Here is an 18,384-nt window from a genome sequence, read left to right on the forward strand (position 1 = left end):
TATAGATTAGATATTTTGCTCAGAAAAACGACATGAGATTTATTTGTTGCATCAGTAATGGTTTTATAAAAACTGAAATTAACTATAAATTATATACAATCTAGTTAAAATTAATATTATTAAAGGAACGGAATATGTTCTTTCTTAGAACCGCTCTCTACAACATATGTACTTGTAGGATTACTTTGTTTATTTTAAGGAAATTTTCTGTCCGTATTTGTAATTTTCTGTATTTGTAAGGAAACTTAATGTCATTAAGTTCTATGTATAGAGCATAAAATCAAGCTAAATCAACAAACTAAGTATCAGTATTAACAAAAATCTTTTAGTAAACATATTAATTTTTTTTTTGATTTATCATAAACACATTCAATCACAAACATAAAAATAAATTCCATTTGGAATGGAATGGAATGCAAAAGTGGCGGGAGTTTCACAAATTTTACCTTCGAATCGCAGAGCCTGGACAGTGTCCCTTGCTGCTGTATGATTCTGAAATAGGGCGTGTTTAAGGGTTTATTTTAATCACGGGTCTAAGTTTCAAGTTTTATTATATTTTATGGACGGATTTATGATTAGCATTCAATATCCGTTTGGACCAGCGTTCTCAAACCCATTTCTGGGTCCGACCGCGGGAAGCTAAAATTCCATTAATTTTTTAACATTTTGTAATAAAAATGTTGTAATAAACATGTTTGTAATAAAAATTAATATGTTAATAGAGAGGAATAGAACTTTGGTAAGATAGCTAAGTATTTTTTCTAGTAAGTTATTAACAAATTTTATCAAAACTTTCATATTTTACTCAGAGTCATAAAATTAAGCACTCTTTTGGTTATGGAGAGTGGGTCACGATGTTCTCCCGGGACTTTCATGATCATTAAAATAATTTTATCGAATAAAGTAAGTATAGGAATATTGTACGTCAAACATAAAAAGCAGGGTTTTTTACCCCAGTTTATTGATTTTGCACCTCAGATTTCTTAAAAACTGCAGCAGATACGGTTCAAGGCATTATTTTACTAGATTTTTCAGGTCTAAAATCGTATTAAATCACTAATTCTGTCCCTTAAATAAAGTCCTAAAAATTCCAGTACGATCCCATTTCACCGGGGAAACTGAAATCCGATCGAAATTTTTTATTAGCTGCAACTTACAGGTGAAACATTTCAGGGCGTACGTTTACATGAACCTTTTCCATTATTTTCACGAGTAGAGTAGGTTACCGGGAGAACTTCGTGATACTCTCTGTATACATGTCACTCATATGGCTCAGCTTTGCTGGATCGAGACGTAGAAGGAACATACCAGCACCCATCTTCGGAGACTGGGGTATATCGCCTTCAGAATGCAAGGGTCTCTGTGCTTTCAGTATTTTAGCGAAGTACCTTGGGGTATGGCTGGACGGGAGGCGTTCCTTTAGGAGACACAAGATCGAAATCACGGTTAAAGAAGAGAAGACAACGGCCGCACTCAGCAGGTTTTTTCAGCAACGTGTGCGGGTCAAGATCCTCGAAACGGCGCATGTACTACAGAGTCACCGGCTCGATCCTGCTATACGGGGCACCTGTCTGGTTAAGAGCCCTTAACACAAAGCGTAACGGATAAGCTCATGGGCGGGTCCAGAGAAAGAGAAACATGTCTCTGTGAGTCTGCTCGGGTTATAGTTTAGTCTCTTCTGAGACGGCGTTCATTATCCTCGGTATCAACCGATAAACTTGGTGGCAAGATTCAGAAACGGCTATTATCAGAAGGAGGGTAGAGCGTCGTCTTATAATGTTCTGCTAGACAGGTGACAGTTCAAATGGGATATATCTGACAAGGGAAGGTAGACATACCATCTAATTAAACTTGTTGCGCCGTAGGTCGGTAGGGGATTCGGAGAGATAGATTATTTCATTACTGAGCTCCTGTCGGGTCATGACTGTTTCTGGTGGTATCTGTATAGTACAGGGCGTAGCAAAGACGTATTTTGGCCTTATTGCGTTCTTGATGATGTCGACTACGTGATTATCTTGTGAAATAGATGGATAAAATTGGTGTCGTGCTTGCTAGCGCCGAAAGGTGGAATGCGGTCTCCCAAAATGGTGAGAAAAAACTGCGGGTAAGGGGAGTAAAGAATATAAGCCTATATTCTTCAGAATAGGCCTTAGCGCCTTCAGGAGGAGGTGGAGGTGTTCCACGCTGCGAGAAGGAATCTGTGCAAGGCAATCAAACTAGCAAAACAGGAGGCGTGGCAACACCTCATAGATGGACTGAATCTAAACCCGTGGGGAAGAGCCTACCAAATAATTACTAAGACATTTGGTAGGCGACTTACACCACTGACTAGGGATCAGTCTCTCAGAGCAATATCGGAGCTTTTTTGTATCCCAGAGGAGGAGTGGGAGCCAATCGAAGGAGGTCAACAAAGGTTCTTCACAATAGACGAGCTGCGGTGGGCGGCTACGAAAATCAACCTGAAAATGAGTCAGAGACCTGACAGGATCCCGGAGTCCCTAGTAAAAATGTTGGTGGACAGACATCCGTGGACAGTGCTGGAGGTCATCAACGGAGCACTGTCCACGGGGAGCTTTCCTGCCTGCTGGAAGGAGGCCAGGTTGGTTCTCCTTCCAAAACCAGTAACTGAGGAGTCAAGGAAGTACCGCCCGATATGCCTCATTAATATGATGGGTAAATTATATGAGAGACTGATCGCCGAAAGAATACGATCGGAAATAGAGGCTGACGGGGGTTTTTCCCCGATCAGTATGGCTTTATCAGGGGACGATCAACCGTCGAAACCGTGCGACCAGTAACCGAATGGGCTAGAGAACAGGCCGGAGGCACGTGGCGCTGAAGAAAGATCCCCCTGATCATTCTTCTGGACATCAAGAACAGCGTGACTACTTGCTTGTCAGTGACTACTTGCTCGAGGCGGTAAACAACTACCTGCATGAGAGACCCCTGAGGGTGCGAACTGAAGACGGAGAGGAATGCTTCAATATGTACAGCGGAGTACCACAGGGGTCGGTGCTTGGCCCCCTTCTCTGGAACATAGCATACGACAGCCTCCTGAGGGAAGAATTCCCTGAGGATTGTCAGGCGGTCGCGTATGCTGATGGACCTAGCGCTGACTGTGCAGGGATGAATGGAAGGGGTGACAGAAGATAAGGCCAACAAAGCGGTGGCAATAGCAAGCAAATGGCTGAGGGAGAGAGGCCTCAGTCTGGCACCAAATAAAACATCTGCCGTCCCGATCATTGGTAGACGTCGGCTGAGGGGGATGTTGTTCCTGGTGGATGATGTGAGGATCCATCATCTGGGAGTGCTAAATACCTTGACGTATAGATTGACAAGTCAGGACTGTTCAACACCCACCTCAGAGAGGTTGTGAAGAGAGCTGAGCAGGTGCAAGAAAATCGACAGAACCTAATGGTAACCAAGAGTAACCAAGGGAGAAAAAGAAATTAAGTACAGTATTTTATAGAAAGGTGCCCAGTACTCAATGAGATAAAGTGGCTAAGTCAGAAGCCAGAATCTTGAAGATCTAGCACGTTACTAAATTATTGAAATTGAGGGATTGATTGTGTTCGTTACAATGCTGTGGGATTACAGAGGAAATTTAATATGGGAATATAATACATAAAAAGTTCATATGTGTATATATAGGAGCGTATTATATTTGCATATGTATAAATGCATGGTATAAATTCAAATAGATATTCATGTTTCTGTTACAAGGATGTATACATATACATCCTTGATGCAATGCAGCTGGGGACTCACTGGCCCAGTTGGGTGTGGAGAAAATCTATTTTTATTTGTTTATTATTTGATTTGTTTTGAAGTTAAGTAATTACAGAATAGTTCTTTTTTACAGCAGCTATTAATGCCTGTATTTGAGTCAGATAATTTATAATACTGTTATGGTTGCATTAGGGGCAATTTACATTCACTTCTTATCGATGATGTTTATTCCTGTAATTCCATTACTGGTATTTGTTTTTTAATAAAAATTTGATTTATTTTTTGTTTGTTATACTTACTGCTACTCTGAATATACTCATTGTTATCAACAATATTATTTAATTACTCTCTATGAGTGTTTATACAGTAATTCAGCGTTCATATTAAAAATTATTTTTATAATTTTAAAGCCGGCTTCCTTATTAGTGATTAATGGAAACCAGCTTTTATTTCAGCTCTGGCAGACATCCAGTTTAGTTGTTTCCTTAAAACTTTATTTATTTTATAATATTACATATATATTAATATTACATTATATATTATATATATTAATATTACATTATATATTATATATTAAAGCAAATAGAATTTCATCTCCATGTCACTTCCACCATTATCATTATCATTATTAGATTTAAAGAAGCTGTCAAAGCTTTGGTTAAGCAGACTGATGCTGAAAGAAGTAATTTGAAACTCCTTTTGATGATAGAAAATCTCAATGTAGACTAAGGGAGCTAGTTTTAGTATAAAAGAAAATACTTTATAATATTTCCTTACAGTCAAGACAGTTTTAAATTTAAGACAGTCCTTGTAAATCACATTAAAGCCAATAAAGTATCTTACACGAATAGGTTTTAATGCAAATTCTATCTACTGGATTTTAAAACAACACAAAGTAATCAGCCATAGTGTTTTTGCATGAAATATTTGTCTAAGTATGTTGTGTAGCAAATAAATATTAGTTAAGATCCATTGAAACATACTTAAAAGATACTTGAATACTTGATTTCACACTCATTGTGCTCTTAAAAGATAATTAATTAAAAACCTATTAAACTATTCATCTTATTTGTAACAATACCATTAACATGAATCGGTAATTATTTAAAAAATGATTCTTTATGATATAATAAAATTTATAAACAACCACAATTCAAAGAATGAATTAAAACAACTTACTGTGAATAAATTAATGAATGGAGGAGTAGGTAAGTTTGAAGGTGCACAAATTATACAGTATTCTTTATCACTAGCAGCTTCAAACACAGCTTCAAGAAAATCAAAACAAAAGCTGAAAAAATTATTATAACATTAATATAAACTTAAGGTTAAGGTTATACGTACAATTTTTTAACTTATTATTCATCCTGTTACAGTCTGTTTTGAAGCAGCTACTAATTCCTGTTATTTTGTGTCATGTGTTTCATTTTCAGCTCGATCATTATTATTTGGACCTCTAAAGTGTTTATTTATATAACATCTTACTTTAATTTCTGCTTAACTTTTCTTGTTAAAATGGTAAAATAATCAACAACATACAGATAGTAGAAATTTTATATTTTAAAATAAGATATCCTAGACATCCCAAGATGTCCCTAATAAAACATAAAAGTTACTCTTAAAAATAATTTAAGGCTAAAAAACAAATCATAAACTAGTCTGATTAATATCTTTAATGAAAATAAGTCTTTTTTCTAAGGAGGTTGTAGGAAAATACTGTTCGAGAAGAATGAAACTAGAAAGTAGTTGTACTTGCCAGTTTAATTTAAACATACAAAGATGAAATTTATTTAATTCAGATGAACTGTAAATACTCACTTTTATTTACTGCATCTAGAACAGCAGTTCTCTAACTGTGGTACACATAACACTGCTGATATGCAGAGCTAGTCAAGTTGGTCATGGTTATCCTGCAGACAGACGGATACAGTTGCTTCCAGTATTTTATATATTCTGATTTGAAAATCAGAATATTATTGTATTACTTCTTTGTTCGATAAAATTTAAGTGCTAGTGCTGGCAAAGGGACTTTTTTCTTTTTTTCAAAGGGACAACAAAAAGACCACATACCATTGAGCTCTACATCGAAATCAGAATTTCCAGTGAGTAAAAATCTTTTTCCTACTAAAATGCTAAAACTTATAAAAAAATATAATCCTGGGTACATTAATATCGTATTTACTGTCAAGGATCTAAACAATGAGCCATGACCTCAATGTGCAATCTGCTTTGAAATTTTTTCAAACCAATAATAAGGGTGAAATGGCTCCAAGTACTGATAATTCAACATTAATAAGTACTGATAATTCAACATTAGAAAAACCTAATGATTATTTTGTTCTAAAATGCACAAAGAAAACTATGTTATCTTTTACAGCAAGTATTAAAAAAGCAGTTGAGGCATCTTTCTTAGTGAGCTTAAGAATAAAGTATGGAAAAGATAATACAATTGGTGGAGAGTTTTTGCTGCGAAAAGATATGGTAATTTGAATGGTGGGTAAATTATCAGTTAGATATCATACAGAGCTAGATACCATACCACTGTCAAATGATACCATCCACTGCAGAATTGAAAGCATGGCATTCAATTTTTTCAAAGCTCCTCAAGCTATATAGCGAATAAATCACTATTTCTGACTTGAGCTATTAAGTTTGCTTCATAGTTTAATGCCATACTTTCACTTCTGCAGTGGATGGTATCATTTGACAGTGGTATGGTATCTAGCTCTGTATGATATCTAGTTGACAATCACCCACTATTCAAATTACCATATCTTTTCGCAGCAGGTAACAACTCTCCACCAATTGTATTATCTTTTCCATACTTTATTCTTAAGCTCACAGGAAAAAATAAATTTTTTAATAAACTGAACCAAATTAGCGTTTAAAATTAAGTTCATCTGAACCAGATATCTCTTCATTTGCTTCAAAAGTATGCTGTATCATCCTTCTCACTGAATTATTAGTCTTCAAGAATATTGTAATCATTAGTGCAAGTAAATGTACAACGTAACATTTCTTTGTAAAGTAAATAAATTTTTTTGTTAAAAATTATTAACAAAGTTGTAACTAAAAAAATTATAATACTTTTTTTATAGACTTTGGATACTTTCAAAAAAATTGTAATTTTTTATTGCTTTACCATTCTGAGATAATTCAAAATCACCATCCTAATAACATTTGACATATTTAATAGTTCAGTGGTAGGCTACTGATTGTAATTCACATGAGTGGTTTGTAAAAAAACTTGACAACCACTGCTCTAAAGAATAACTCATAAAATATTGTAAATCAATCTGATTAATTCCATCTAATAATATTAACTGCCTCAAACATGGATGATAAATATGGGTAGGGTATGTAAAATATGTGGAAGAGACTAAGGAACTAAATCCTTCAAATGCAAGCCTGAAGGTGCGAAGGTAGCAGGCCTACCAACAAACTTTGCCATAAAATTACTGATAAACTCACAGACATCCTAAAAAACAGGACACTAAAAGCATTATCAACAAATGGAAAGTTAAAAAAGAAAAGTTTTGGTATTACAAAGCTACATTTTCATTTTCAGTTTTTGTACAATCATAACATGTACAGGGAAAATCGTGCAGATCAACAATTTTTTATTTTTAAATAAACTATAAAATTAAATATCAATATGATCAAAGAACAATAAGACATTGTGCATAGTTAATTCTATTTTATTGCTCTAGTGAGCTCAGATTATTACTGTTATTGCCAATAAATAACAAAGAGTGAATGCTCTGTTTTACTGCTTCTTGTATGTCTGTAGTTACTAATGTACTACATATTTATGAATGTACTATATATTTATACTTCTTTTATTATATTATAAATATATATATATAGATAAAAGTATTTTGTATGTCTGTTTGATACCTTAGTGGAAACAATTCAGAAAAGCTACTTACTTGAAACTGTTTGCATGTTTCCAAAACTATTTTTCAAAAATTGTTAACTTATGTTCATAAACCAATACTATCTGTTTCTTGATTTATATAAATTAGATCCATGGAAAATTAATAAAAAACAAGAGCTTTAATATTTACAGAACTTTACTGAAAGGAAGAAATTAAAAAAAAAAAAAACATCTGTAAAATTGTAAATTTTATTTTAATAATCAATTTACTTTTCTTTCTTTGTTCTAAAAGAACTTCATAATAATGATTTATTTATTAATCATTACTCAGAAATGAATGTACATTTTAAAAATGTTCAAATTATTTAAAAGAAAATTACATATTTAAAAAAATGAAATGTATTTGACAAATACACCACCAGTTTTTATGTTTTTGTAAAGAAAGGGTTAAACAGTTTATATTATTTATTTGAACTTTTTACTGAAGAAATACCTTTTTAATAAATTCTAAAAATTTTAAGATAATTCTACATTTTTGAATAATTTTAAAGAAATATGAAATTGATAATTTTTGTATACATTTAAAATCTACCAGCTTTAAAAGATTCCTGGATATGTGAAGGTATGGTGAATACTCTTCAGGTATATTCAAGATATAATGCTATTCAAGAAATAGCATATTTGAATAATGTATATTCAAGAAATGCTATTCAAGATATTTCTCAACCACAGATTAGAGTGCAGTGTCAAGTGATCCTTAATGAAATAATTGGCTCATTTGCCTAGATGAACACTACCTGGTGGAGAATGTTTCAATAAACACATAAATTTAAAAATATATTTGTCCATTTATTTTTACATCATTATTGACAAAGTTCCATCTCATGATTAATATAACACTGAAGTTCTATCTAAATCCAACCACATAGTAAAATTATTAAGTGGTAAATCTGTTTTACTTTCAGCAAACTCACCTAGTATTTGCACTATCCTCCAGAACAAACATTTCAATTATCACAGCATTTCCTTCACCCAAAAAGTCAGCTCCTACATACAGGTCATTATATTTAATAGGTAATGGAAATCCATCTGAAATGAATGTAAAAAAATAAAAATAAAAAAATTATTGAAATGAAAGAGTAGAAATTCCATTTATTTATTGTCATTCCATTTACACGTGATATTGTTATGTGTTCTTGGTTTGACAAGGATATAGAGAGATTAATTTCTTTCATGTAAAAATTTCTTACTAATATAATTTATTACTTTTAAATAATTTATAGAGTACACATTAGATCAATATAAATTGCAAAATACAATTCCAATCTGGTACACACCCAACAATATGAAATCTCAGGTCCGTAGTACCGGTCTTGTTGCTGTATCATAAGGTCATACAGTTTTTTACACCTTGAAAAACTGCAGTTCCCAATGTTTGATAAAAATTCTCACATCGCACCTTTTATCACAACTTCTCCATAATTTTATTGCAGTTCTGTAAAGTCCTTGCTTTTATGGATCAGACAGATGAAACCCAAAAGATACAAGATCTGGACTGTAGAAAGAATGTTCCCATACCTTCTGCTTAAATCATTTTAATAATGTTGATATAAAACCTGCATATGCAATGTGATATTACCGTACACAAGCATTTCATCACTCTCCTGGTCATCAGATTTTAATTGTATTTTGAGCCTCATCATTACTTCAAAATATGCCGTTGTAATAACTGTATTACCATTAAGCATAAACTCAAGAAGTTGAACTCTTCAATACATCTTGATTATCGAAGAAAAATCAGCTACAACTATCCAGCAAGGAATCATTCAGAACTTTTGGGGACAGGAGGGTGGGAATGTTTCTGCTCCCACATACTTAGTTTCATTTTTATTAGAATTAATAGACTTTTACTCATCTTTAGACCAAAAACAGATGTGTCCTTTCCAGCAATAATAATTCAATAGAAAATTATCTGAAAGTGTTGTGCATGTATTGATTTCAATAAACACAGCATCCAGCAACTCATTCATTCTGGTAATGTAACATTCATTGCCAAAGTCAACAACCTTCCCTATTGATGACTGTCAATATTTCCCTATTGATATCAATCAACCTACCTCCAAATGACACACTACTTTGTGATCAGGCGATATGAAATTACAAAGCCATTATGTCTTTCAAGCAACAGAAATGAGTTTCGGTAGAAATACACTCACATTAAAATGAACCACTGCATGTACCTCTAATCTGAATGCTGTTTAAAAGCGAAATCACATTTTTCACACGACAGATTAATTTTACAGTGACTCGGCTAACAATATGCCCTCCAGAGGAATGCACGTGCAATCTTGCCACATATTTATTTCAAAATATTCCCGTTAATCTCAATGTTAACTTGGATGAATACAACTTACGTTTTGACATTTAATCTGGAATTGATCGGCAAAAGAGACTTATCAAAACTACCCAGGTAATAGATATCCATTTACAACATTCTCTTCACTTGAGCCATCTAAAGATAAAATTGTTTTTGATTTATCATCCCTATTAACATAGGAGATACACAAGAAACTCTTCAGGAAATTTTTTTATCATTTACTATAAATTTATTAAAAAAAGTATATTAAAAAAAATTATAAATGTCATACAAACATAAAAAAAATAGACATACCGAACATGTCTAATTTTTTTTTTTAAATCAACTAACAAGTATAAATACAAAATTACAAAAAATATAATTTATAATAGTTTGCAACAGAGTATAACCTGAGTATCCAAAGATCAGAAAGTATGTAATATCAGTAATACAATCTCTTGAGAGACAGTTTTTACCATGTCTCAATCTCAAGCCACAATATGAATCCAACTTATCAGTAAAAATGTACTATATAATCACTATTTTAGAAATCCAGCTTACGTATGAATTAAACCAAGTTAAGTATAGACAGGGCCAGTCCTAGCGCTTTTGCCGCCGTAGACAAACCCAAAAAATGTTGCCCCCCCCAAAGTTTCAAAAAAACTAAGATTTAAAAAATAAAATAACTATAAAAGAACCACGTTAACCAGAAAAATTACATATAATTAAATTAATTAAATAATACAGATTTACGGAAAATTGTTTTATTGAATAATAAAACAAAATTTTATTGCAGAATTTACATTTTTATCGAGCTAACGACGAAGAACTTACAACTAAAACTAATACCTACTATTTTCAGAGATAATTTAAATAAAATATTTAAATAATAAACAAAACTAGTACAATAGTAATATTATCGTACTAACATATAGTAAATAATATTATTTTCTCGATTTAGGAAATCGAAATATATTTTTGTGGGTTGTGTTTTTTTTTGCGCTCTAGTTCAGGCGGTTTTGCTGCTTCTAAATTAAGCCGTCGTAGGCAGTTGCCTACCGCCTACGGCCAGCTCTGGTATAGACTTGAAAAAAAATAACAAAAATTAACGGAATCACAAATTCAACATGTTTTGATATTTAAGCATGTATCAAAAATGAATGATCCGATTTTAAAACCACACACCTGTGCAAGTACACATGATCAGAAAATAAAATTTTCTCTATTTGTAAGTGCGCGTCCTTGAGTTTCAGATACCGGCATTGCAGTACTAGCGCGTTAACTTACGCTAACTTAAGTCGTAAACAAGTTCCAGCGTTCAAGTCCTTGTAAAGCCAGTTATTTTTACATGGATTTGAATGCTAGATCGTGGATACCGGTGTTCTTTGGTGGTTGGGTTTCAATTAACCACACATCTCAGGATTGGTCGAACTGAGAATGTACAAGACCACACTTCATTTACACTCATACATATCATCCTCACTCATCCTCTGAAGTATTATCTAAAAACGGTAGTTACCGGAGGCTAAACAGGAAAAAAAAAAAAAAAAAAAAAGTCGTAAACAATGTAACTCACCGGGTTGGTCTACTGGTGATCGCGTCTTCCTAAATCAGCTGATTTGGAAGTCGAGAGTTCCAACGTTCAAGTCCTAGTAAAGTCAATTATTTTTACACGGATTTGAATACTAGATCTTGGATACCGGTGTTCTTTGGTGGTTGGGTTTTCAATTAACCACACATTTCAGGAATGGTCGAACTGAGACTGTACAAGACTACACTTCATTTACACTCATATATATCATCCTCATTCATCCTCTGAATTATTATCTGAACGGTAATTACCGGAGGCTAAACAGGAAAAGAAAAAGTCGTGGCGACTATGCAACAAAGCATATAGCGTCTATGTAACAAAAGGCGTTTTGTGTCCTACAATTTAGCAAGACAAAGTACGCAAAAACGGTTCAGCGTGTACTTTGACAGCGTTTCTGGATCAATCCACCATCGGCTAGGAACATTCGTTAGTGGTACAAACAATTTGAACAATTATTGGGTGTTTATGTAAAGGAAAAATCCTGGGCGGCCACGTACTTCAGAGGAAAATATACAACAAATTCAAGAGGCTTTGCAGCGACGGCCGACAAAATCCACTCGATAGCCGAGAACTTGCGATCCCTCACATAACAGTTTGGCGAATATTAAGACAACGCTTTCATTTCAGGTCGTACCAATTACAACCGGTACAAGCTCTTCACGGTGAAGTTTCACGTCGCAATGAGAATCCGTACGAGATTGAACAGCAGGAGCGAGATTCACCAAAAGTTAATAATTTTTACGTGATTTTGTTTATAAAAATTGTTATGTACTTTTTTTATTGAAGGACACACAGTACAGGTCACACTTATCTCGATATACAAAAGGACTGAATTTTTTTCACGACTAAATTAAGACTATGAAGAATTCATGTTTCAGCATAATTGGCCCCCGCCACATCGGCATAACCGAGTTCGTCGGTTTCTAAATAAAAAACATTACCTCGACGCTGGATACGGCGTACGCGTTCCCAAAACTTGGCTCTTGACTCCAAGATCCTCAGACATTACAGCTTGTGACCTTTTGTTACACGGTTACGTGAAACAAAGTATTTACGTTCTACCGTTACCTACTGATTTGGATAAGCTGAAAACCAGGATCACAGCGGCAGTAACTTTTAACTGTTTGCAAACTGTTGAGAAAGAACTCAGCTCTCAATTCGTGCAGCAAATTGGATAGCATATATAAGATTTATATTTATCGAGTGAAATTTTAAACAGTTTTGAATAATATGTCTTGTAATTTTAACAAATGTTTTTTACAAAATATATCTGAAATCAAGTCATTATTTTTGACACACTGTACATGACAACAGACACAAATTCTAAGATAATTACTTAATAAAATCAATGAGCTTAAATAATACATACATTTAATAGGAATGGAATCTCTTCTTGGACCTCGTGCATGCGCAACTAATTTCGATTTTAAGGCAATTTCACTCGATTCTAAATTGACGCAACTCAATCTTGATTTACTATGGGTCTGAAAGTTTGCACCAGGACAAACAACAGGTGGGAAGGTGTATCCAAACCTTTCATCATCATCGAGATCTGCAAGATATGAAACATCCTCAGATTCCAAACTTTCAACTTCATCAGTGTCAGATCCCACAGAATCAGCATGTTCTTGCCCGTGCTCTTTAACTTCATCCCTAAAACATAGTTATTACATGTATTCATAACTTCACTTAAGTAGTTATATTGTAATATAAAAATTTTGGATCCAGTTTTTACACCTTTTACATACAAATACATTCCAAATTGTCTGTACATGCACACGTGTGTTACCTAACGTAACACATGTTACGGGGGTTTCTACCATAATTTTCCCTATACAGAATTACAGTTCGAACTATTTACAGATCGTTCTGAACAAATTTTGAAATCACTTTTTACGACAAAATGAATTAAAAATGAAACTAAAAAAATTTTGGAAACTAAATTCTTAAAATTTATTATGAGCCCAAAGACCACGTGTATCAATTATTTGCATGTTACCTTTGAGAGATAGTAAGTGGAGTGATGGGGGAGGAATAGCAAAACTACCATTGCTGACAGCTGAACGCATGGAAGCTTTATGCAAATGCTGGAAAAGTTCAGCAACATTGATGACAGTTGTCTATGTTTGTGAATATCTGAGAAATTTGTAAATTAAACCCCCCGTAATTACAAACACACGAATAAATGATAAAATTAATTAATGAGAGGATAATCACTAATATAAGTAATTGCTCAGAATTTTTTAATTTGTACAATGAAAATTTTCCTTGATTTTAGCTGGCATAAAAAGAAAAGCGGTAGCTTTTTATACGATGCGATCGTGAATTCCGTAAAATATCACTAATATCAAATCTTACAAAAAAGTTAATCTACGCATCCCTTTATGTCATTATGTTACATTTTAATTTTACTTTGAAGATGTATTTTTGTGTGTCGGGGTTTTAGTTTTTTAATTAATTTTTAACTGACCAGTTTTTATAGAACAAATATCGTATCCGGGCGATAAGACGAAAGTGCTTTTTGCCCTTAATTAACCAAGAAAAACCTCCTCTTCCTGCATATTTATAAGTTTTTCTAAAATTATTGTTTTTAAAAATCATTACAAATTCGCTTTTGTAATGCCTGCCGCAAAAACCAGACCGATACCGGCCCTTCTAAGAAGGGTACGGCCGGCCGAAAGAAGCGGCTTGCCAAATCCATAAACGGCCCCGCGGAGATGCGCGACGGCCGACGCCGGAAGGCTCGCACTGGTACAGCAGCCGAAAGCAGAGCCGATATATACACCGAACTTTTAGCTCTTGAGGCCGCGAGTGTGAGATATTTCACCCGATGCAGAGTTCAACCGAACGCCAGTGAAGCGCACACACCGCAGGTATCCGAATATCGGACTAACACTGTGGCCAACGCAAAAGCATGCCAACCGAAAACCAGACCGATACCGGCCGAAAGCGTGGCTCGCATCGGTACAGCAGCCGAAAGCGATAAACGGATAAAACACCGAATATAGCTCTCAAGGCGCGAGTGCGAAAGACTTCGCCCGATGCAGAGCACAGCTAAATCTATCAAGTAATCTGAACATCGCAAACGGATCCAGTGGGCAAGCCTACCGCAAAAACCAAACCGATACTGGCCCCTTCTACGAAGGGTACAGCCGGCCGAAAGCAGCGGCTCGCCGCACCCACAGACAGCAAAACAGAAAAGCGCAAATGCACACGCCGGAGGTCTGAGGCTTTTTCTTGAGGTCCAAGATGGCCGTCTGCTGCCGTCTTGGATTGGAAACCTATCCGGGCCAGTTTTTTTTTTCACCGTAAATATTATTTAATTCTACCGCTCGTGACGTGTGACGTCACAACACAGCTCAATGCCAGTGCTACCAACCTTCGAAATAATTATTTAATATTTACAACTAACAAAAAAATAACTATGTTGGCCACCCTGCGCGGAATTTCAAATCTCCCACTTTAACGATAGCGATCCGGTCGCCATTACGTCATTAATCCAAGAAGGCCGAACGCCGCCATCTTGGATTGACGTCACAGATGGCGACTGGACCCCTATTTCCGTAATACTGTGACATAAAATTTTATGTACTTTTTTAAGTAATGTGGTGTCCACATCAAATTTTTTTTAGTAAATAATAGGCAAATCTTATGTTTGAAATCTTAAGTTTCATTAACTTGAACATTTTAACTGTCGATTGTTAACTTCCATTTAAGTCATATTATTTTTGGATTTTCAGCCGCTTCCTGTTTAACATAGACTATTTATTTTATGACTAACTAAATTATAATAATAGTGATTATAAACAGTTCTTTATAACGTACGCTATTTTCTCTTCGACATCAAGAATATCGTTTGGAACATCAATATTAATTTCTTCAATAATACCAGTAAAACGTTTTTCTGGCACGTAATCGTCACAATGTTTTTTACAAAACCCATTATACATTACAACTTCAAAATATTCATTTATGGTAGCGTAACAAACGTTTTTATTTAAAAGTAAGAATCCTACAGCTTTATTATTCAACTGTAAAAATTAAAAAAAAAAAATTAATACTAAAATTACATATGCGATTAATAATATTTAAAAATAAATTTTAGTTTTTATGAAATCATAAAAAACATTTTTAAATCCAAACTAAAAGTAAATATAATTTACTTTTTATTTTCGTGTTAACAAAAATCAAAACGCTGGGAAACAATTATTTTATACAGTGTATGCAAGTTCTCCCAGGACTTTTATACCCTATTCTACTAGTGAAAATAATGGAAAAGGTTTATATAAACATATGTCCTAAAATGCTATATAAATATATATATATATATACTTATATAAAATATGACAGGTCAGAAAATTTACATAAGCTTATCTTATTTCAAAATGGCTACCATCCTCTTCATGTAACATCCTTGGTAACATAAAATGATTCTGATGTTTTGCCGCGCTTCTAAAGCAGGAGTAAGTGGCACTGCCTGCAGAAATGGTTCTTTAACCTCAATTTCATTTTAGGAAAGACAGTCACAATAAAATAGCTAAGTAAATTATAAAAGGTATGGAACAAACATTTTATGTTGTTTTTTGGTTAAATGCTATGTTGTTTTGAAGGAGGCTGTGAACAGGAGACTGATGTAGTGTAGTAAACAATTTTGTTTTTTATACAGCTCTGGTCTTTTTCAGCGCCCGTGCCTCAAGCACTTCAAAGAATCCATCTGATGATCAACTTCCAGTTGTAATAATAGTAATATCTAATAATTTTAGATTATCAACTATTGAAAACAATGGATGCAATCTAATCTGTGCGTTAAAACAAATTAGAACTTTATTAAAAACAATTTTATTGAAACTTGAATTTATAGTCGCAATTCATTAATTTATAGTCACAACGGTTTAATTTTGAAAAAGTATTATTAATATTTCCAACAAGGAAAGGTTCTTTTGGCGATAAGTGCATAACACTAAATCGAGTTAGACCTCTTGAGTATAAACCGTTTAATAATTCTACGTTTGATGCGCTAAAAAATTTACAAGTTAGAAAACCAGAAGAATGTATTAGCATTAATAACTACATTCCTATCTCTTAAGGCTAAAATATATTTTTTATAAATCTTGGTAAAAAAAAATATTTTCAACATTTAGCTTTTTCCAATTACAAATAACAAGTACGGTCGCATAATATTTTGCTTAATCCACGGTGTGGGTTTATCATCGATAGTCAAGTGTATTTTGTAACCGTAAAGGATTAAAACTTACAAATTAAAATTTTATTATTAGAAACTTTTTTACCGATTAAAAACCAAACTTACTAAACCGGTCAGCCCATCTCTTGTATCAGAAGAAAATCTAACCAGTTCACTAACAAGATAATCACCGTATATTTTACGTAATTTAGGAGCAGTACGGTCTAGCAACGGCATAATGTCAATGTTGTCTTCTTCTCTGTAAAATAATAAATTAATTTATTACTATAACAGAATAAGAAGAATTTTTAATTAGCATATAAAGTTATAAAGGTTTCTCAAAGATTTACTTACGTAGATTATTTACAAAGTTCACCTGCGTGTGTTTCACCTTAGATAATATATAACATTAAACAAATACCTTATTTTTCTCTCCGTTAAAAAAAATTAACAAAATATTATATAAAAATATGATAATAAATATACAGAACATCCGGGAAGTGAAGAAGAAACAGCCTACCCTGAACAAAGCAAAGGATCATTTGTAGGGCTGAATGCACACATACTAAAATCACGTAACTGTAACGGTTGTATGTGACCTGAGGCAAGACAAATCACTCCTGAAAATGGTATAGCCAATTTCAAGAATAACAGGATCTTAGCTTCTTCGCTTAGCCAAACGTACATTCCGATCGGTTGTATCGGACGATTAAAAAAGAACTCCATAACTTTAATAGCGTATAGAAATTTATCCGGATACTTACAGAATCGGTTGAGATCTCACTTCGTAGAAAAACACAATAAGTTTGTCAATTCGGTTCGATACGACTTCCGTTTGTAATGCGACATACATCCCATCCGATTTCATCACAGATTGTAGCCAGTAAAGTGGACGTTACCTCTGCACTGCGGCGTTAATTCAAAATCTTAGCAGGCGAAGGCAGTGCACAAACCCGATGGAGTATCAACAAAATATCGGACTTCTAGGCGGTAGCGAGTTGGTGCCCCGTCTTGCCGATAATAATGCCGTCCATCTTGGTCATCATCGTCTGAGGAATTAGAAAATTATAAATCACTTCCAGATGAACGATACCGTTTACGGTCGCCTCCTGGAAGAAGAATGGACCATACAGTCTTTATTCGCTTAGTATAGAAACAAAAATTGATATTAGGACTATCACGATTGTGCTGCAAAGTTTCATGAAGGTTTTCGCTATCCCATATTCAACAGTTGCCGCTGATGCGAAACGTTGACGCATCGCTGAAAATTACATCAGATAAAGATGCATCATCGTCTACAATTCTATCCATCATTTCTACAAAAAACTGCACCGAAAAACTTTCATTTCGTATGGATGACATTTCTCCCGCCACCACCCCATCGGTCACCCTAAAGCATAAGATCGAATGTCTGTGCCACAAACGGCTACTGAGCTTCGAAACAGTAAAGCGACCAGTCCTAACTAGCTGCTAGAGCTAACCTAATGTGAGCGAACTAAGCGTGATCCCAAATACCACTCGCTTTGTGTCCCACCGCTCACTTGTTATATATTCTAAAAAAAAAAAAAATGGGTAGGCGCAACTTGTCAACTAATAAAATATATGACACTCAATAAATTAATTTACATCGTCAAAATAGCAATTCTCTG

General features: G+C 34.1%; 1 protein-coding gene across 1 annotated transcript in view; it reads right to left on the reverse strand.

The window, feature by feature from the left end:
- The window catches only part of LOC142331643 (cilia- and flagella-associated protein 61), a 40,860-nt gene extending 23,438 nt beyond the window's left edge, over positions 1–17,422 (reverse strand). The window contains exons 1-6 of the mRNA XM_075377666.1: positions 17,256–17,422; positions 16,862–16,994; positions 15,379–15,584; positions 12,923–13,206; positions 8,581–8,695; positions 4,909–5,020 (exon numbers count right to left, since the gene is read on the reverse strand). Of these exons, the coding sequence (XP_075233781.1) occupies positions 4,909–5,020; positions 8,581–8,695; positions 12,923–13,206; positions 15,379–15,584; positions 16,862–16,994; positions 17,256–17,422 (1,017 nt within the window). The remainder of the gene's footprint in view (positions 1–4,908; positions 5,021–8,580; positions 8,696–12,922; positions 13,207–15,378; positions 15,585–16,861; positions 16,995–17,255) is intronic.
- Positions 17,423–18,384: the final 962 nt, after the last annotated feature.

This window comes from Lycorma delicatula, chromosome 10 (genome assembly GCF_047948215.1).
Source record: "Lycorma delicatula isolate Av1 chromosome 10, ASM4794821v1, whole genome shotgun sequence".
Classification (NCBI taxonomy): domain Eukaryota; kingdom Metazoa; phylum Arthropoda; class Insecta; order Hemiptera; family Fulgoridae; genus Lycorma; species Lycorma delicatula.